General features: G+C 37.4%; 1 protein-coding gene across 1 annotated transcript in view; it reads right to left on the reverse strand.

Annotated features, from left to right (window-relative positions):
* MALRD1 (MAM and LDL receptor class A domain containing 1) overlaps nucleotides 1-20,303 on the reverse strand; it is a 600,449-nt gene that overhangs the window by 541,335 nt on the left and 38,811 nt on the right. Inside the window, exon 5 of the mRNA XM_059909182.1 lies at nucleotides 7,180-7,276. Within this exon, the coding sequence (XP_059765165.1) occupies nucleotides 7,180-7,276 (97 nt within the window). The remainder of the gene's footprint in view (nucleotides 1-7,179; nucleotides 7,277-20,303) is intronic.

The following is a 20,303-nucleotide window of genomic DNA, read 5'->3' on the forward strand; positions in this document are numbered from 1 at the left end:
TTTGTATTGGAAATAAAATTGAAGCAACTGGTTGTGAAAATGATTTATGAATAACATCCATAATCTGGTTTCTCATAATGGAAGCTAACAAATGATGAATATGCAAAGCTTCTTGAACATAAGATCCACTGAAAATAAAACTGCATATGCAATTAAGGGAGTGTGGGCAATAAATGAAACTAAGATTGCACAATAACAATTACCATGAAACAATTAAAACTGTAATTTTTGTAGATTCGTATAATAGCTACAAATCTTCAGCCCCTGGAGCTGCATAATTAAATGTTTGCCATAGTTCAATTAAATGTTGTATATTATCTTTAATTTTTCACTATTTATACAATAACCACAAAAGTACTGTAAACAAAAATAGCAAATAGTCAATTATAAATTGCATGGAATTTAAAATTCAGCTTGTGTCAGTTGTTATTAAATATCTTTCACCAATGTTAACCACTTCTACTACCTTTAGTCCCCCAAGTTGGAATTTGCAAGCACAAAAACAATGATATGGGGGGGTTAATAAGTTGTCAATCAACTAATCTCCTGGACAGCTTTTTATTTTAGTGCATTCTATTTCAGAGCTCAAAGCTATTTAAAGATGTCATCTATATTTATATTCATATTCATTTTCTCTCCCTCCCCACACCCTCTCTCTTTCATTTTTATATTGCACCACAATCCAGCAGTAGAAAATTATGTTTGGCATTTTAAAATTCTCCATCGATGATGTACAATCAGCAGGATGAAGCTTTGCCAACAATTTCAAAGTCTCTATACCAATGAAGCCACATGTGTAGAGCCTGCCATCCTTCAAACCTTATCTTGTACAAACAGGTTATGTGAAATTGGCCACATAACTCAAATGGAAGAGAATGAAGTCCAAGCCTCAAGGCTATTGCAGCAAAAGTTATAATTGACATCCACTTTTGATTCCAGGGGCTTTTGACAATTTCTTTATCAGTTTTCTTAAAACAGTAATGAACTTCAATGAATAGTCATTAGATCTTTAACGGTAGCTAGAAGTTAATAAGATAAAAAAAGGTAACTAGTTAAATAATGCTTATTTAACTGGATAATATATAAGCATTATTCAGGTTCTCATTAAGGAATAATTTGTGTATTTGGAATGTTTATAAATGAGACTAAGGCAAAGTCCTGGCAAACCAACCTAAAAATATTCACAGAATATTCATATTTGATTATGAGCCCTAACATGCAATCTTTATAAAAATATACAGTAATTTGTTTAAGAAACAATGTATTTAAGAATCAGTGATTAGCACATTCTTATTTAGTCACAGTCACAAACCTGGGTCTTTTTACACTTTGATAAAGTCTAAACAGGTCTTCCTTTCAATAAATGTACAGTGAATACTCATATCTTGGCAAGGGCAGTAAATAGAAAGATACTGTTTGAAAGTGTGGGAAAAATCTAAAAGATTTCTTTAATATTATAAAAAGAATTTAGTTTTATTTTCCATCTTGAAAATATTCAGAAACCACGAAAATACCTATATTTATAAAGAGAGCTGTATTTCTACAGTAAAGAGTAAGTAGAGAGAATCAGTTATGTTTTTTCCCTAAAGATAATACTGCACTTAATAATCTATATGGTGGACTCCTCCTCATCAGAATTTTTCCAATTGTAAAAAGCTACTATTTCTTTTTAAAATTTTTTTTAAAAATTATATAAGTAAAATTATACTTTTGGGTATTTATTTCCATGAGATTTGACAAACATAGAGCGATGATCTGCAAATCCATCAATATTTCATTTATTCAGTCAGGGCTGTCCCTAGTTGTTTAGTACCTTGCTCTTATAGGCTGAACTGTACCCGCCACCCCCAATTCATATGTTGAAGTCCAAACCCTCAGCACCTCAGAATGTGACCATATTTGGAGGTATACAGAGGTAATTAAGGTAAAATGAGGTCATATTGGTGGGTTCTAATCCAATATGATTGGTGTCCTTATAAGAAGAGGCATTTAGGACATCGACACACACAGAGAGAAGACTGAAGATCCAGAGAGAAGAGAGTCATCCACAGGCAAGGAAAGAAGACTCAAAAGAAAGCAAACTTGGTGACACCTTGATCTTGGACTTCCAGCCTCCAGAATCATGAGAAAATAAATTTCTGTTGCTTATTAAGCCACCCAGTCTGTGGTATTTTTTTATGGTGGTCTTAGAAAACATGCACTGACCCTGGGGTGATTAGGGCAGGTACACAATGGCCCAGAGTGTGAAAGCCTAAAGAAGTGGCTGGGGTGGGTGCTCTGGATTGGTTGGTTTGCATTTGAAAAATACACTGTAAGGTGAGCTGTTTTACTGTCTCTAGGAATTGGCTCACCCTGGAAGAGACAGTCCCTCCAGGGTCAGCAAGACCCCAGACATCAAAGCATCAGAACATAGAAAATAAAAACACAGTAATAGAATTGCTCCCTAGTCTCAAAAAAAAAAAAAATTAGAACAAATTTTTGAAACCACACTGGTTTGAAGAAATAAGAAAATAAAGAAATCTTGTCAGAAAACCTATATATCTTAGAACCATTTTTATAACCAAAATAACCACCAAAAGACATATTACAGCATTCACTTCCAAGCAGTATTCATTTCCAAGTACTATATTTTGGCTATAAAATGACAAAAAAACTATGTTTCTACTAAAATATGGCAAATGCTTATCCCAGATTAATTCACCCCAGATAAAAAATCACATTATATAGTTTGAAGACGTATCTTTATTTTTGATACTAAAACAAAAACCTAAAAATAATATTTCTTAGCATAAGTGTAAGTACTGTTTTAAACATATTCCCATGATATTTTATTTAAACCTGCTTTTTATAGAATGGTGCTGTAGCTTAGAGGAAAGAAGAAGAATTCATACAAAATCCCAAATACTTGATATTTACATAATTGCACATATTCTTTATTCAATCAATTATTTATTAAGTACTTGATCTGCACTCGGGATCCACAAATGAGTAAGACACTAGTAACTTTGCCCTCAAGAAACTCAGCATTTAGTTGTAGAGATAAATTAATACACTGTGTGTGTGTGTGTGTGTGTGTGTGTGTGTGTGTGTGTGTGTGTGTGTTTGTACAGGGAGTGGGAGAGTGGGGGGATTTTCTGTAAGAGAAGGCTTCTCAGAAAAGAGACATTGACTCAGTCTGGAAGGATATCTAGTAGCAGAACAGGCCAAAAATTTTTTTCATGAAATAAGAAGAGGGAGCAAGGTTTGAAAAGATACCCAAGAATGAGCTAACACTGTGTTGCTGGATTCACAGGTAGTTCTTTTTGGCCAGAAGATGGGAATTCTTGGGGAAATTAAGAAGGAAGAAGTTGGGCTGGTGTCTAAGAGCAGGATCCTGGTGAGCTTATGTCATGACAAAAAATTTCAATTCCATTCTGAAGGCAATGAGAGTTACTGATGGATTTAAACAAAATAGAGATTGGTCACATTTGGATGTTAGAAAGTACAATCTGGTGGATAGCAGGTAGTAGTGAATAGTGGGGTGAAATAGACTGAAACTGGAATTTTTAAAAATCCAAGAGAAAAAAAATGGGGCAAACAAAATCAGAGTTGGATAAAGAATAATGAATAAATAAGTGGAGACAATTTGAGAAATATAAGGACATGCTCTCAATAACGTTTTTAACCAAATTAATGTGGAGATGAGAAAAGGAAAGAAGGATTTAAGGACGACTCCTTGGCTCCTGAGTGAGACCAAATAGACGCCAACGACTAAAACAGGGAACGCAGGAGAAGGAACAGAGTTTGAAAGAAGATTGGAATTTAATTCTAAACATACGGATGTTGAGTTTCTGTAGCAAATATATTTGCGCCCTCAACTTATAAACCTGTTCTCCTTGCCTGCCTTTATTACAGAGGCCAAATCTAAATCTTCAGTTTTCTTAGCCTCCCTAGCAACTAAGGTTGTCTGCCTGAAAATCACCTAGCCGATGAATGACATGTCCAAAACTACGTCCCTTCTCATTCCTTCCTTCTTCCTGCCCTGAATGCGAGAGGTTATTCTATGAGCATAAGATGACAAGCATGAGGGAAATACAAAGGAAATCCCTTGGTCCTTGAATTTAGCAGTATCAGAGTTGAAGAACCTATGCCATGACTGGCTATATCCTCTATTAAGTCATCTAAGCACACTTTTCTGCTTTCTTGCTTCCAAATGCATACCTAGCCCTATTGTCCATTGGAGTAGGATTTTCTGATGGAAATGTCCAGAAGATGTTGGGTTGTCTCTGCCTGCTTCCCCTACCTTGGCTGTCACCACCAGGACCACATGAGACTGAAACCACAGACTCTAGTCATCCAGAACCCTGCTCCAGGGCAGTCATTGCCAAGTGCAATAATCAACATGAGACTAGGTCTTGCGGTTCCCAAAAGGTTAGTTCTGTTCTTAAACTTAGGATTGCCTGACTTCACAAAAATTTCCTGAGAACATTACTTTAAATGTAGGCTCCATCCTCAGTGATTCCCATCTAGCAGGTCTGGAGTGAATCCCAGAATCTATCACTCTTCTATGTGATTCTGATGGTTAACTAGGTGTAGTCTATCATGATAGTGCCTGAACGTGACTGGAGAGTCTCATTTGAAAATTTAATGCTACTTAAGTTTACCGCCTCTCACATTCTCACCATTTACAAAATGGAACCCCATCCAAGTGCCAGTCCTATCGCATAATGCTTTATCCTTTTTCTCCATTATTAATCCTCATGCTGCTGTGTTTTCCTCCCAGAAGTTTAAATATCCCCTCAATCCTCCTTCTATTTGAAAAACAAAACTCTTGCACTCTCACCTTCAAAGAGTCAAAGAACACTCTGTGACCTTACCTGAGTACTGGCTTTCCCCAAAAAGACACCACTTCCTTTGTAGCTCTCCCAAGGGGAGACCTTCTTTTCCAATGCCCCATAAAACAAAAGTCCTAAAATTAAAATTGCCATCCTTCTAAATCCCCAATGTTGCTTCTATACAATGATTCATTCTTCCATGTTGCAAAAACATCTTGGCCCATGACATCCAACTTATAGCCCTGTGTCATCCATGCAGGAGATCTGATTTCCATATTCACTTAACACTTCAGTCTTGGATTTCAAAGTCTTCTTCTCTAGGCCCTTACCTTGTAATATTGTATAACTTTAATATCCATGTAAAAGGCCTGCCCAATAATTTAGCTTTAAAGTTCATGTCTCATCTTCAGTAAACTTTATTTCCACACCACCTCAAAATAATACGGTGATAACACTACCTAGAACTATTCTTAGAAATTGTAGACTCCAATATTTTTCTATGTGACCACAACTTTTCCTTGAATGTCCAACTTTCTGATGCTCTCACTCCCACTACTATTGCTTTTTTTTTTACTTCTATAGTGATTTTAAGGAGTTCTTTTAAGTGATAACTAAAAATCTGGCAGTCGTCTTCTGAATAATTATTATGGCCCATCTACACCGGCGTCTGTCCCAGTGTATGGATCATGGGTAATTAGGGAAATGGCTTTGGTTCCCAGAGCCAAAGATGAAGAGTAAGTTCATGTCTGAAATGATAGCAGAGTCCTATTACAAGCGATCTCAAGTCCCAAGCACAACCCAAGCATTCTTCTGTGTAAATCTGTAATGTAAACAAAGTTTCAATAGCAACAGCCAGTTCCTAACTTCCTGATGGTTCAGAAAGTCCAGCCAATAGCTGATTTCACTGCTTTATTCTCCTTTGAGGGTGATCAGCCAGACCGGGCAATAAATAGAACTATTAGGGATCATTTTGTTTGGCAGACCTCAATTTCTGCAGAAACTATAAAACTGAGATATATAAAGGCCCTGCTGAAGTGATCAGGGTCAGGGACTAGGTGTCTCATTAAAAATCAAGCATAAGCAGGCTGTGCTCTGGCCTCAGGAACAACTATGCAGGGTAACAGAAGAGGAATTATTAGGGGACATTTGAATGGCAGATCATGCTTTGTCTGGAGTTAATAATGTATTCTACACTGGTAATATTGATTCTCTTCTGATAAATCTAATAAATATTATCTTCTTTTAGTGAAAAGGCACTGATGTTTATACTTAAATTATTTACTTCTAGGAATGGGTGGAGGTTATAGTCTGTTCCTTTAAAGTTCTCCATTTCAATTTACCTATGTTTCAATTTATCCTATCATGATTTCTTACTAACATATACTGAGAACTGACAGTACAAAGATGAAAGAGACTTTTATGTGTTCCAGTGTTTAGAAGGTGCTGTCATCAGCTCCTGTAAAACCTTATCTTGGTTTGAGTGGCAAAAGACACATACCTGTAAGCTCTTATCATAACAGTAGGAGTGCTTTTTAAACATCAAAGTGCAATACAAACACCCTTTATCAAGTTTCCTTGATTTCTCTTAGGTAGACCAATCCACCTCTTCTGTTACTGGAATATTTTTTACCACGACTACCATATCTTTGTACAAAATTAGAACTGGGAATACTCTCTACAAAATAGCTATCTTTATTCTACTATATCATAATAAAATTTCAAAAGGAAAAATATCAAATATCTATAATCACATATATCTGAATATGTATAGTTATTGCTTATTCGACTAAGTTAATTTTATCATTACCAATTTATATTTTAAACATTGAACATTTCTATTGAGAACAATGTGACTGGTGAATTGAATATTATACAGTTAATATAGTCAAGGGACCGATATGGATAACTTTTTAGATCTGTGTGGTTTATTGATCTAGTTGTTTCAGTCTAAATAGAAAATAGATTATAATTAATATATTTCTCCATCTGTGTCTTTCAGTGGCATAGTCAAATTGATTCTCCAAGAAGACAATTTCAAGTCTATGGAGGCCAGTTTTCTCCCAATCTCCTAGAAGGCATAGAGTTCGCTGGGTAAGATTTAACTAAACAGTGTAAACGTTGCTACAAGGTTCCAAATCTGAGACTAAATTACACCTTTCAGCTCTTTATAGCATCAGCAGTGAAAAATACCATCTTCACCTCTAGCATAAATCTAGTCATTGTTACACAGTGTATTAGAACAATGGAAAATAGCTCACTCTAAAGCATTAAGTAAAAATAAAGAGCAGATCAAAGTCATTACACAATATTTAAACTGCACTGGATTAATTATACAATAAGGATCAAAATAAGAAAAAGTTCTTACCATTTGCAGGCAAGCAGCCTGAGCTGAAGGATATATCATCAATAGCTATGACTTCATCCTGTTCATGAGTTGAAATCATCTGGCCTTCAAAAACAACCTGGATAAGAAAAATGAAATAAAACAAAAACAAAGAGCAAGGAACATTACTACCTCACAGTCTTATAGCACAGAGCCTACAAATGAGAAACATGTCACTTCCTAGAAGCACTTAGGTGACCATGCCAATTCCAAGTGGAAAGAGATCTAAACATACATTCTGAAGAACAAGAAAATGTACAGTCATCTCTATCCCACGTGTCTAGGTTAGGTAACATGTTTGTGAAATGAAGCAACAGTCACCTGGTTTCTGCCCCATATCATCTCCTGAGTTTGGTTCCTATGCGTTCATACTATTTAGTATTTACCAGTTCTTGGACCCATGCTCCATCTTGAACTCTTGATTCTTGGCATTTTTCATCTGTGCTCCATTTCCACCTCTGGTTCTCTGAATTTTACTCACAGTCCTGCCTTGGATGACCTTGTGGTATCCTCCTGCACATTTTCTGCCATCATCTAGACATAGCTTGGGACACTGACTGGAAATCGTTGTTCAGTGACTTATTGTTAAAATGACTGAATGTTATATTGTGATATGAAGCCAGCCCAGTCTCCACCAGGAAATAGTCTGGTATAATGAATCTAGAAACTTGGAAAGATCAAGTAATCCTAATTACTTAAATCAATAGAAAACTGGTGTGTTGGTGGAAAGTATTATCCCACTTTCACTAATGAATACCAATGATGTGTGAGGCTTAATTCATGGATGCATTAAACCTGTGTGCATTGCTCAGCCTTGTTCATAATATAAACATTTTATTATGTCAAAACATCACACTGCTTCTTAGCTTAACAGATGGTCTGCATTTTTCTGTGCTGCATTCTCTTTTGTTTCTGTACAACAAGATGTACTAATACATTTCTTCTTGAACCAGATGCTATCTACTAGTCTATTAAAAATATAAGAAACATCCATAATGTGTCCAGCAAACCGTCAATATGTAGCCCCCAGAAAGTCATCTCCTCTTCACATAAAACAGAATAACCATGTGACTAATTATAAGTCAGGACCATGCTGGAAAAGGTCTATCAAAGTTTGTTACATAGGGATATTTCATATGAGGCCAATATAGCACAGTGATTAAAGTGTATATTTGGAACCAGACTCCTTGAATTCAGATCCCAGATACACCACTTCATAGCAAGAAGACCTTGGAGAAGGTACTTACTATCTCTGTGCCTCAGTTTTCTTTGTAAAAAGGTACTGATAAAAATAATAAGTTATTACCTATATGATAAGGTTTATGTAAGGATAAATGAGTTATTACATGTATAATTGCACTTGGCCTATAGTTGGCATTAGTGTTAGCTATTATTATAACATAGTGATTAAAATATTTAAGCTATTGGATGAATAGTGTCTACCAATTAAAAAAAAATCTATTCTCTACAGATTAACTTTATTCTTCTTGAAAGCTTTCTCACATAGATATACTCCCTAGTTCTTGGCAAACTAAGCAAATACCTGTAGCAGCCACAATTAAAGAGAGAAGTGGAAATAAGTGTTAACTAATCACCAGTCTCTTCTTTTTTCCTCTACACCCTTCCTGCAAACCCATTCACCCTCAGGGCTTTAACTGTCACCCAGGCTGATGACAAATTTACATCAGGAATGTCAACCTCTCTCTTGAGCGCTCCTCCCACATCTCCATAGCCTGCTGGATATTTTCACTCCAATGACGTGAAGTTACTTCTGATTCATAACGTTCTTTCTCCTGAACTTGGACCTCTCCCCTGACACTCAAAACTTCAGAAGACTGCTCAAAACTTCAGTGTTCAAAACTCTAAAATGACCTTCGGAATGACTTTCTCCTCCAGTCACATGTCCAATCAGTCAGGACCTATTAACACCCCCTCCTTTCCATCCTTGTTTTCACTTGTATATCTTCACACCTGATCTAATGAAGTAGATTTTAAATTACCTTCTTACCTTCAATCCTCTCCTCACCAGAGTTTGCAGTATGTATTTATTGGATTCAACTGAAGAAATGTTAGTATGAAAATCAGCTGCCTTTTGAGCCCACTGGCACAGAAAGAGGAAACGTTTTCCTTAGGTAAAGAACTATTTCTCTAACTGTAGGGAAATTACTAATGGATCTGTGTGGCTGTGAAACAGAAGACCCACCAGGCACAATGAGATACTCCAGTTAAATGTATTTAACAAAAAGATTTTCCAGGGATTTTGGCTGGGATCCTGCAAAGAGGGATAGGTTGAATGAGCTAAAGAAAGTGGAACCCCATGATAATTTTCTAAAAAGAGAGGCCCTGTAGTCAGAAGCTGTGTTTGTAATATGGTAGTTGTGTTTCTAAGAAAAGTGATTAACATTCTTTGTTTTCTCCAAAACTTTGGCAAATAAGGATTTCCAAACATCCCCACCTCACTTTTTCTGTGTTAGGTGAAATAAAGAAAAGAAAAGGGAATTTTCTGGTGGTCCAGTGGTTAGGACCCTGTGTTTCTACTGCAGGAGGCAAGGGTTCGATCCCTGGTCAGGAAACAAAGATCCCTCAGGCCGGGGGCATGGCCAAAAAAAAAGAATAGCAAAGTAGCAAAATAAAAGCAGATCACAACACAGGTAATGGAGTTACGAGTCTGGCAAAATCACAAAGTCAGGTATGGCCTGCACTGATGCAAAAATAAACATGAGACACAGAGACCTCTGGGACAACATTAAATGCACCAACATTCAAATTATAGGGGTCCAAGAAGAAGAGAAAAAGAAACAGACTGAAAAAATATTTGAAGAGATTATAGTTGAAAATTCCCTAATATGGGTAAGGAAATAGCCAATCAAGTCCAGGAAGTGCAGAGAGTCCCATACAAGATAAATCCAAGGAGAAACACACCAAGACACATATTAATCAAACTATCAAAAAATTAACACAAAGAAAAAATATTAAAAGCAGCAAGGGAAAAGCAACAAATAACATACAAGGGAATCCCCATAAGGTTAACAGCCGATCTTTCAGCAGAACCTCTGCAAGCCAGAAGGGAGTGGCAGGACATATTTAAAGTGATGAAAGGGAAAAACCTACAACAAAGATTACCCTACCCAGCAAAGATCTCATTCAGATTCAATGGAGAAATCAAAAGCTTAAACACAAGCAAAAGCTAGGAGAATTCAGCACCACCAAGCCAGCTTTACAACAAATGCTAAAGGAACTTCTCTAGGCAGGAAACACAAGAGAAGGAAAAGACCTACAAAAACTAACCCAAAATAGTTAAGAAAATGGTAATAGGAACATACATATCAATAACTACCTTAAATGTAAATGGATTAAATGCTCCAACCAAAAGATATAGACCGGCTGAATGGATACAAAAACAAAACCTGTATACATGCTGTCTACAAGAGACCTACTTCAGACCTAGGACACATACAGACTGAAAGTGAGGGGATGGAAAAAGATATTCCATGCAAATGGAAATCAAAACAAAGCTGGAGTAGCAATTCTCATATCAGACAAAATAGAGTATAAAACAAAGACTACTACAAGAGACAAAGAAGCATACAACATAATGATCAAGGGATCAATCCAAGAAGAAGATATAACAATTGTAAATATTTATGCACCCAGAATAGGAGCACCTCCATACATAAGGCAAATGCTAACAGCCATAAAAGGGGAAATCGACAGTAACACAATCAGTGTAGGGTACTTTAACACACCACTTTCACCAATGGACAGATCATCCAAAATGAAAATAAATAAGGAAACACAAGCTGTAAATGATACATTAAACAAGATGAACTTAATTGATATTTATAGGACATTGCGTCCAAAAACAACAGAATACACTTTCTTCTCAAGTGCTCATGGAATATTCTCCGGGACAGATCATATCTTGGGTCACAAGTCAAGTCTTGGTAAATTTAAGAAAATTGAAATCATATCAAGTATCTCCTCCAACCACAACACTATGAGACTAGATATCAATTACAGGAAAAAATCTGTAAAAAACACAAACATATGGAGGCTAAACAATACACTACTAAATAACCAAGAGATCACTGCAGAAATCAAAGAGGAAATCAAAAAATACCTAGAAACAAATGACAATGAAAACACGACGACCCAAAACCTATGGGATGCAGCAAAAGCAATTCTAAGAGCAAATTTTACAGCAATACAATCCTACCTCAAGAAACAAGAAACATCTCAAATAAACAACCTAAACTTACACCTAAAGCAATTAGAGAAAGAACAAAAAAACCTTAAAGTTAGCAGAAGGAAAGAAATCATAAAGAACAGGTCAGAAATAAATGAAAAAGAAATGAAGGGAACAATAGCAAAGATCAATAAGACTAAAAGATGGTTCTTTGAGAAGATAAACAAAATTGATAAACCATTAGCCAGACTCATCAAAAAAAAAAAGGGAGAAGATTCAAATCAACAGAATTAGAAATGAAAAAGGAGAAGTAACAACTGACACAGCAGAAGTACAAAGGATCATGAGAGATTACTACAAGCAACTATATGCCAATAAATTGGACAAGCTGGAAGAAATGGAGAAATTCTTAGAAAAGCACAACCTCCCTAGACTAAACCATGAAGAAACAGAAAATGTAAACAGACCAACCACAAACACTGAAATTGAAACTGTGATTCAAAATCTTCCAACAAACAAAAGCCCAGGACCAGATGGTTTCACAGGTGAATTCTATCAAACATTTACAGAAGAGCTAACACTTATTCTTCTCAAACTCTTCCAAAACATAGCAGAGGGAGGAACATTTCCCAATTCATTCTATGAGGCCACCATCACCCTGATACCAAAACAAAGATGTCACAAAGAAAGACAATGATGCCACAAGGAAAGAAAACTACAGGCCAATAACACTGATGAACATAGATGCAAAAATCCTCAACAAAATACTAGCAAACAGAATCCAACAACACATTAAAAGGATCATACACAATGATCAAGTGGGGTTTATCGCAGGAATGCAAGGATTCTTCAATATATGCAAATCAATCAATGTCATACACCATATTAATAGACTGAAGGAGAAAAACCATATGATCATCTCAATAGATGCAGAAAAAGCTTTTGACAAAATTCAACACCCATTTATGATAAAAACCTTACAGAAAGTTGGCATAGAGGGAACTTACCTCAACATAGTAAAGGCCATATATGAAAAACCCACAGCCAACTTCATTCCCAATGGTGAAAAACTGACATGATTTCCTCTAAGATCAGGAACAAGACAAGGTTGTCCACTCTCACCACTATTATTCAACATAGTTTTGGAAGTTTTAGCCACAGCAATCAGAGAAGAAAAAGAAATAAAAGGAATCCAAATCGGAAAAGAGGATGTAAAGCTGTCACTGTTTGCAGATGACATGATACTATACATCGAGAATCCTAAAGATGCTACCAGAAAACTACTAGAACTAATCAATGAATTTGGTAAAGTAGCAGGATACAAAATTAATGCACAGAAAGCTCTTGCATTCCTATACACTAATGATGAAAATTCTGAAAGAAAAATTAAGGAAACACTCACATTTACCATTGCAATAAAAAGAACAAAATATCTAGGAATAAACCTACCTAGGGAAACAAAAGACCAGTATTCAGAAAACTATAAGACACTGATGAAAGAAATTAAAGATGATACAAACAGATGGAGAGACATACCATGTTCTTGGATTGGAAGAATCAACACTGTGAAAATGACTATACTACCCAAAGCAACCTACAGATTCAGTGCAATCCCTATCAAACTACCAATGGCATTTTTCATGGAACTAAGACAAAAAGTCTTAAAATTTGTATGGAAACACAAAAGACCCCGAATAGCCAAAGCAATCTTGAGAAAGAAAAACGGACCTGGAGGAATCAGGCTCCCGGACTTCAGACTATACTACAAAGCTACAGTAATCAAGACAGTATGGTACTGGCACAAAAACAGAAATACAGATCAATGGAACAGGATAGAAAGCCCAGAGATAAACCCATGCACATATGATCACCTTATTCTTGATAAAGGAGGCAAGAATATACAATGGAGAAAAGATAGCCTCTTCAATAAGTGGTGCTGGGAAAACTGGACAGCTACAAGTAAAAGAATGAAATTAGAACACTCCCTAACACCATACACAAAAATAAACTCAAAATGGATTAAAGACCTAACTGTAAGGCCAGACACTATAAAACTCTTAGAGGAAAACATAGGCAGAACACTCTATGACATAAATCACAGCAAGATCCTTCTTGACCCACCTCCTAGAGAAAAGGAAATAAAAACAAAAATAAACAAATGGGACCTAATTAAACTTAAAAGCTTTTGCACAGCAAAGGAAACCATAAACAAGACGAAAAGACAATCCTCAGAATGGGAGAAAATATTTGCAAACGAAGCAACTGACAAAGGATTAATCTCCAAAATATATAAGCAGCTCATGCAGCTCAATATCTAAAAAACAAACAATGCAGTCCAAAAATGGGCAGAAGACCTAAAAACTACAATGAGATATCACCTCACCCCAGTCAGAATGGCCATCATTAAAAAATCTAGAAACAATAAATGCTGGAGAGGGTGTGGAGAAAAGGGAACCCTCTTGCACTGCTGGTGGGAGTGTAAATTGACACAGCCACTATGGAGAACAGTATGGAGAGTCCTTTAAAAACTAAAAATAGAAATACCATATGACCCAGCAATCTCACTACAGGGCATATACCCTGAGAAAACCATAATTCAAAAAGAGTCATGTACCACAATGTTCATTGCAGCTCTATTTACAATACCCAGGACATGGAAGCAACCTAAGTGTCCATCGACTGATGAATGGATGAAGAAGATGTGGCACATATATACAATGGAATATTACTCAGCAATAAAAGAAATGAAATTGATTTATTTGTAGTGAATTGGATGGACCTAGAGTCTGTCATACAGAGTGAAGTAAGTCAGAAAGAGAAAAACAAATATTGTATGTTAACACATATATATGGAATCTAAACAAACAAAAAAAAAATGGTTCTGAAGAACCTAGGGGCAGGACAGGAATAAAGACACAGACGTAGAGAATGGACCTGAAGACCCGGGGAGAGGGAAGGGTAAGCTGGGACTAAGTGAGAGAGTGGCATGGACATATATACACTACCAAATGTAAAATAGATAGCTGGTGCGAAGCAGCTGCATAGCACAGGGAGATCAGCTCGGTGCTTTGTGACCACCTAGAGGGGTGGGATAGGGTGGGAGGGAGGGAGACGCAAAAGGGAGGAGATATGGGGATATATGTATATGTATAGCTGATTCACTTTGTTATAAAGCAGAAACTAACACACCATTGTAAAGCAATTATACTCCAATAAAGATGTTTTAAAAATAATAATAAAATAAATAAACAAACAAACAACAAACATGAGACAAATTCCTTTCACACCAAACATTTTAAGAGAAGATGGCTTTTGAAGCGAAGCTTAGGGCTCAGAACACTTGATTTAAATCTTAGAGGAAACTTTGATGGTAGGTGAATAATGGACATAAACTCACTTGGATTACACTAATAACTACACGAACAGAAACCCTTGTAGTTATAGTTACCGTGTGAAAGTTTTCTTAATTAGTAGTACACATTCAATATTATTTCTCAAGCAAACACGTGAAACACAAAAAGATGACAGTAATCTTTTCTCCATCATGTGTTCACACAGTAAGTATTCTTGAATTAAAAGATAAAATGTCTCTCAGATTATGATTTTGAAAAGTTTGAGAGTAACATTAACAGTTTATTATTATTAGTAACATCTTTTGTTCATATCAATAAAGCCTATTGTTTCTGAATAGGAGAGTGGTGAGAACTCTCTGGCATTTCTAAATGGAATATCAAAGAAATAACAAGTAGATAGTAGCATATTAAAAATGCTTCAGTACCTTTTTAAAATTCAGGCACTGACTTCTCAAGAATCCAGACATTCAACTTGCAAACCATAGTCAGTGATATAATTAGTAACATAGTATTCATTCCTTCCTACCCATAAAACCAACAGGTGAACTCCCTTCAAGAACCAGAAAAACACATGGATGAGGGAATTTTTCACTTGAATTTGAGACTAAATTTTTGCTGTACATTTAGCCTATATTCTTTGCTTCTATGAATATTTGAAGACAATAGTAAAATTAATTGCTTATATCTGCAATTTTGAGAAATGTGATTGCAGTTGATCAGCATCATGCAATGCATAGTAATGTTTCATCTAACACAGCAGACAAAAGAATATTTAATGAGTCACATTAGATCTGACCAAATCTAGAGGTTGGAATTTTTTTTCTATATTTTATAAATCCTTATACTGCTTCAACATGATACAAAATTATCACGGCTCAGTGACTAAATGATTGAGATCTGAAATCAAACTATCCTAGGTTCTAATCTTATATGGGATTTGGTAGGTTATTTCATTCTCTAAAGCTTATAATACAAATGTGAACAGTGGGGTAAATTATAGTTCAGAGGACTGCCGTGAAGGGTCAATAAGATAATATACATGAAGGACTAAATGCAGTGCTTTACACATAGTAAGTGATCAATCAATGCTAGATGCTATTCCTTAAACATCTTCAGAAACTTTCTGAAATGCTGCCATCTTTGTGGACTAAATGTGTAAACACCATTCCTTGTTTATTCTCTCAGAAATTAACATACGATTCAGGTTTACTAAGAAATGGACCTAGTCCTTTACAGATGAATGTGACAAAGCCCACACACAAGAGCCAGATCCAGAGGCTTTCTCAGAAACCCATGCTAAGCCAGGGTCCAGCCGGGATTAAAATCTACTATTTGGGTATTTCTAAAGGAAGCATAAACGGCTTTAAAACTATCAGAAGGCACAATGGAGGAGAAATTGCAAAAAGCAGAATAATTCTCGGAGGCCTGTAGATTTATGAGGCAGCAGATATTGCTTGGAGACGCTGATTACAAAATGCCCTCAACTAAGCCTCTTGCTAAAGCTTTTTAGGAAAGAGCCACTACATGGTGGCAGGCAATATTCCAAGCACTGCACATCTCTGTGGCCCAGCTCAACAAAAGCAAATGAACATCTGTTCACTTGCTGACAGGACAGAACTAAAACATACCTACAATCTTAAAGACTGGTGTAGCCAAAGGATCCCAAGAGAGTCATAGGGTTTTCTAATTTTTTACAAAGCCTTTAAGGTAGAAGCACTGTTTTCAAGTCAGCAATAAAGTATTTAGAGAAACAAATTAATATGCTACACGTACATCTGCTTTGGTTGAAGATACTGCTGCATTTTCAAGTGTGCAGGTGAATAACCTCGCTGCCTCTGCTGAAGCTGAAATGCCCTGGAGATAATATATTCGGGAATTTTAAGTTTTATGTTTATCTACTACACATATTTAATCATCAACCCCCATAGTATGCTATTTGGGAATGGACAGCTGAGAAAAGCAAAGAAGTTATTTTAAAAGGTTTAACCTACAAGCAGCAAGTTTCTCCTCTGCCCAGCATCAAAATCTCCCTTGTGCTACTAATAAAGACCTTGACTGAAAGACAGAGACAGTTAAATATAAGAAGGCACAATGCCTGACAAAGACAGCTTAAGACTCTTTTACCATCCACTCTGTTTCAAAGTTGGAAAAGACGTATAAATACTGATAAAGTTTATACAGAGACAAGAGTCCCATCTCAGTCCTTAAAGTTTAGACAAGCGTGCAGAGGGACTTCAGCAAGCCCATCCGTCAGCATCTAGTCAATGTGACTCAGTCCCTTCAAAGGCACTCTTGGCTCTGTTTTGTTGCTCTTGTTGTTATTGAAAAAAGAGAGAGACACAGGGATGTAAAAAAAAAAAAAAAGTATAAGAAATAAACTAGAAACTTCTCTATAGTAATTAATGACACCTGAACATCCACAACAAATTGGATGCATTATTGGTGGCCGGGGGTTCTCATTCTGCACAGCACTCGCCACTAAAGGCAGGGACACAGGGTGTCTCGGCCCCATGCCTGATCAATCCCTCACAGGAGGACTTAAATGCCTGATGGCTTAAAATAACACCTCCCACCCCCATATACACCAATAATATTGGATTTCAAGAGAGTACAATGCCTCAAATGACAGAATTATGTTTCCAACTACACAGTTCTGTTCTCCTTAAGTCCTATGATCTAGGAGTCACTTAACTGCCTACTAAGTGATTTTCTTTCATCTTCTTTGGAACCCCATTTAGTTTTACAAAACCCTGAAAATTCCAAACTTCAGTGATTTTATGACAGATCAATTAAGAAAATGTGCCATTCTTATAGTTTATAATTCAATTTTTATAGTAGAGGTCCTGCTCATTCTCCCATCTTCCCTCTTCGCCACTCAAAATTCAATCCAATTCAATCTCTATATTCAGGCAAGTGCTAACTCCATCACATATCAGATGATTTTCTATTCCATATCAAAATTATAAAATTATTATACTGTTCTAATAATAGATGCTAAAAGAAACCTACTTGGGTTAATTTGGCTCACAAACCAGGTTTAAAAAGCAAATTTGGAGAGATAGCTTCAAGATGGCAGAGGAGTAAGACGTGGAGATCACCTACCTCCCCACAAATACATCAAAAATACATCTACATGAGGAACAGCTCCTACAGAACACCAACTGAATGCTGGCAGAAGACCTCAGACTTCCCAAAAGGCAAGAAACTCCCTACATAGCTGGGTAGGGCAAAAGAAAAAAGAAAAAACAGAGACAAAAGAATAGGGATGGGACCTGCATCTCTGGGAGGGAGCTGGGAATGAGGAAAAGTTTCCACACACTAGGAAGCCCCTTCACTGGTGGAGACGGGGGTTGGGCAGGGGGTAAGCTTCGGAACCATGGAGGAAAGTGCAGCAACAGGTGTGCAGAGGGCAAAGTGAAGACATTCTCGCACAGAGGATCGCTGCTGACCAGCACTCACCAGCCTGAGGGGCTTCTCTGCTCACCCGCTGGGGCGGGCGGGGGCTGGGAGCTGAGGCTCGGGCTTCAGAGATCAGATCCCAGGGAGAGGACTGGGGTTGGCTGCGTGAACACAGCCTGAAGGGGGCTAGTGTGCCACAGCTACCCGGGAGGTAGTCCAAGAAAAGCCTGGACCTGCCTAAGAGGCAAGAGACCATTGTTCCGGGGTGTGCAAGGAGAGGGGATTCAGAGCACCACCTAAATGAGCTCCAGAGATGGGCACGAGCCACAGCTATCAGCGTGGACACCAGAGACAGGCATGAAATGCTAAGGCTGCAGCTGCGGCTGCAGCCACCAAGAAGCCTGTGTGCAAGCACAGGTCACTATCCACACCTCCCCTCCCGGGAGGCTGTGCAACCTGCCACTGCCAGGGTCCCATGATCCAGGGACAACTTTCCCGGGAGAACACACAGCATGCCTCAGACTCTTGCAACGTCACGCCAGCCTCTGCCACCACAGGCTCGCCCCGCATTCCGTACCCCTCCCTCCCCCTGGCCTGAGTGAGCCAGAGCCCCCAAATCAGCTGCTACTTTACCCCCGTAATGTCTGGGCGGGAAGAGACATCCTCAGGTGACCTACACAAAGAGGCGGGTCCAAATCCAAAGCTGAACCCCAGGAGCTGTGCGAACAAAGACGAGAAACCGAAATCTCTCTGTGCAGCCTCAGGAGCAGTGGATTAAATCTCCACAATCAAACTGATGTACCCTGCATCTGTGGAATAACTGAATAGAAAACGAATCATCCCAAAATTGAGCTGGTGGGCTTTGGGAGCAACTGTTGACTTGGGGTTTGCTTTCTGCATCTAACTGTTTCTGGTTTTATGTTTATCTTAGTTTAGTATTTAGAGCTTATTATCACTGGTACATTTGTTTTTTGATTTGGTTGCTCTCCTCCTTTTTTTTTTATATATAGATTTTTCCTTTTTTCCCCTTTTGTGAGTGTGTATGTGGATGCTTCTTCGTGTGATTTTGTCTGTATACCTTTGCTTTTACCATTTGTCCTGGGGATCTGTCTGTCCATTTCTTTTTTTTTTTTAGTATAGTTTTTAGCACTTCTTATCATTGGTGGATTTGTTTTTTGTTTGTTTGCTCTCTTTTTTCTTTATTACTTCTTAAATTTTTTATTTTTAATAATATATTTTTTACATTTTATTTTAATAACTTTATTTTATTTTATTTTTCTTTCTTTCTTTTTCTCCCTTTTCTTCTGAGCTGTGTGGCTGAAAGGGTCTTGGTGCTCTGGCTGGGTGTCAGGCCTGAGCCTCTGAGGTGGGAGAGCCGAGTTCAGGACATTGGTCCACCACAGACCTCCCGCCCACACATAATATCAAATGGCAAAAGCTCTCTCAGAGATCTCCATCTCAACGTGAAGACCCAGCTCCATTCAATGACCAGCAAGCTACAGTGCTGGACACCCTATGCCAAACAACGAGCAAGACAGGAACACAAACACACCCATTAGCAGAGAGGCTGCCTAAAATCATAATAAGTTCACAGACACACCAAAACACACCACTGGACGTGGTCCTACACACCAAAAAGACAAGATCCAGCCTCATCCATCAGAACACAGGCACCAGTCCCCTCCGCCACGAAGCCTACAAAACCCACTGAACCAATATTACCCACTGGGGGCAGTCACCAAAAACAACGGGAAAAACGAAACTGTAGCCTGCAAAAAGGAGACCCCAAACACGGTAAGTTAAGCAAAATGAGAAGACAGAGAAATACACAGCACATGAAGAAGCAAGGTAAAAACCCACCAGACAAAACAAATGAAGAGGAAACAGGCAGTCTAAATGAAAAACAATTCAGAATAATGATAGTAAAGTTGATCTAAATCTTGGAAATAGATTGGAGAAAATACAAGAAATGTTTAACAAGGACCTAGAAGTACTAAAGAGTAAACAAACAACGGTGAACAACACAATAAATGAAACTAAAAATTCTCTAGAAGAAATCAATAGCAGAATAACTGGGGCAGAAGAACGGATAAGTGACCCAAAAGATAAAATAGTGGAAATAATTACCACAGAGCAGAATAAAGAAAAAAGAATTAAAAGAAGTGAGG

This window comes from Balaenoptera ricei, chromosome 2, assembly GCF_028023285.1.
Source record: "Balaenoptera ricei isolate mBalRic1 chromosome 2, mBalRic1.hap2, whole genome shotgun sequence".
Taxonomy (NCBI): Eukaryota; Metazoa; Chordata; class Mammalia; order Artiodactyla; family Balaenopteridae; genus Balaenoptera; species Balaenoptera ricei.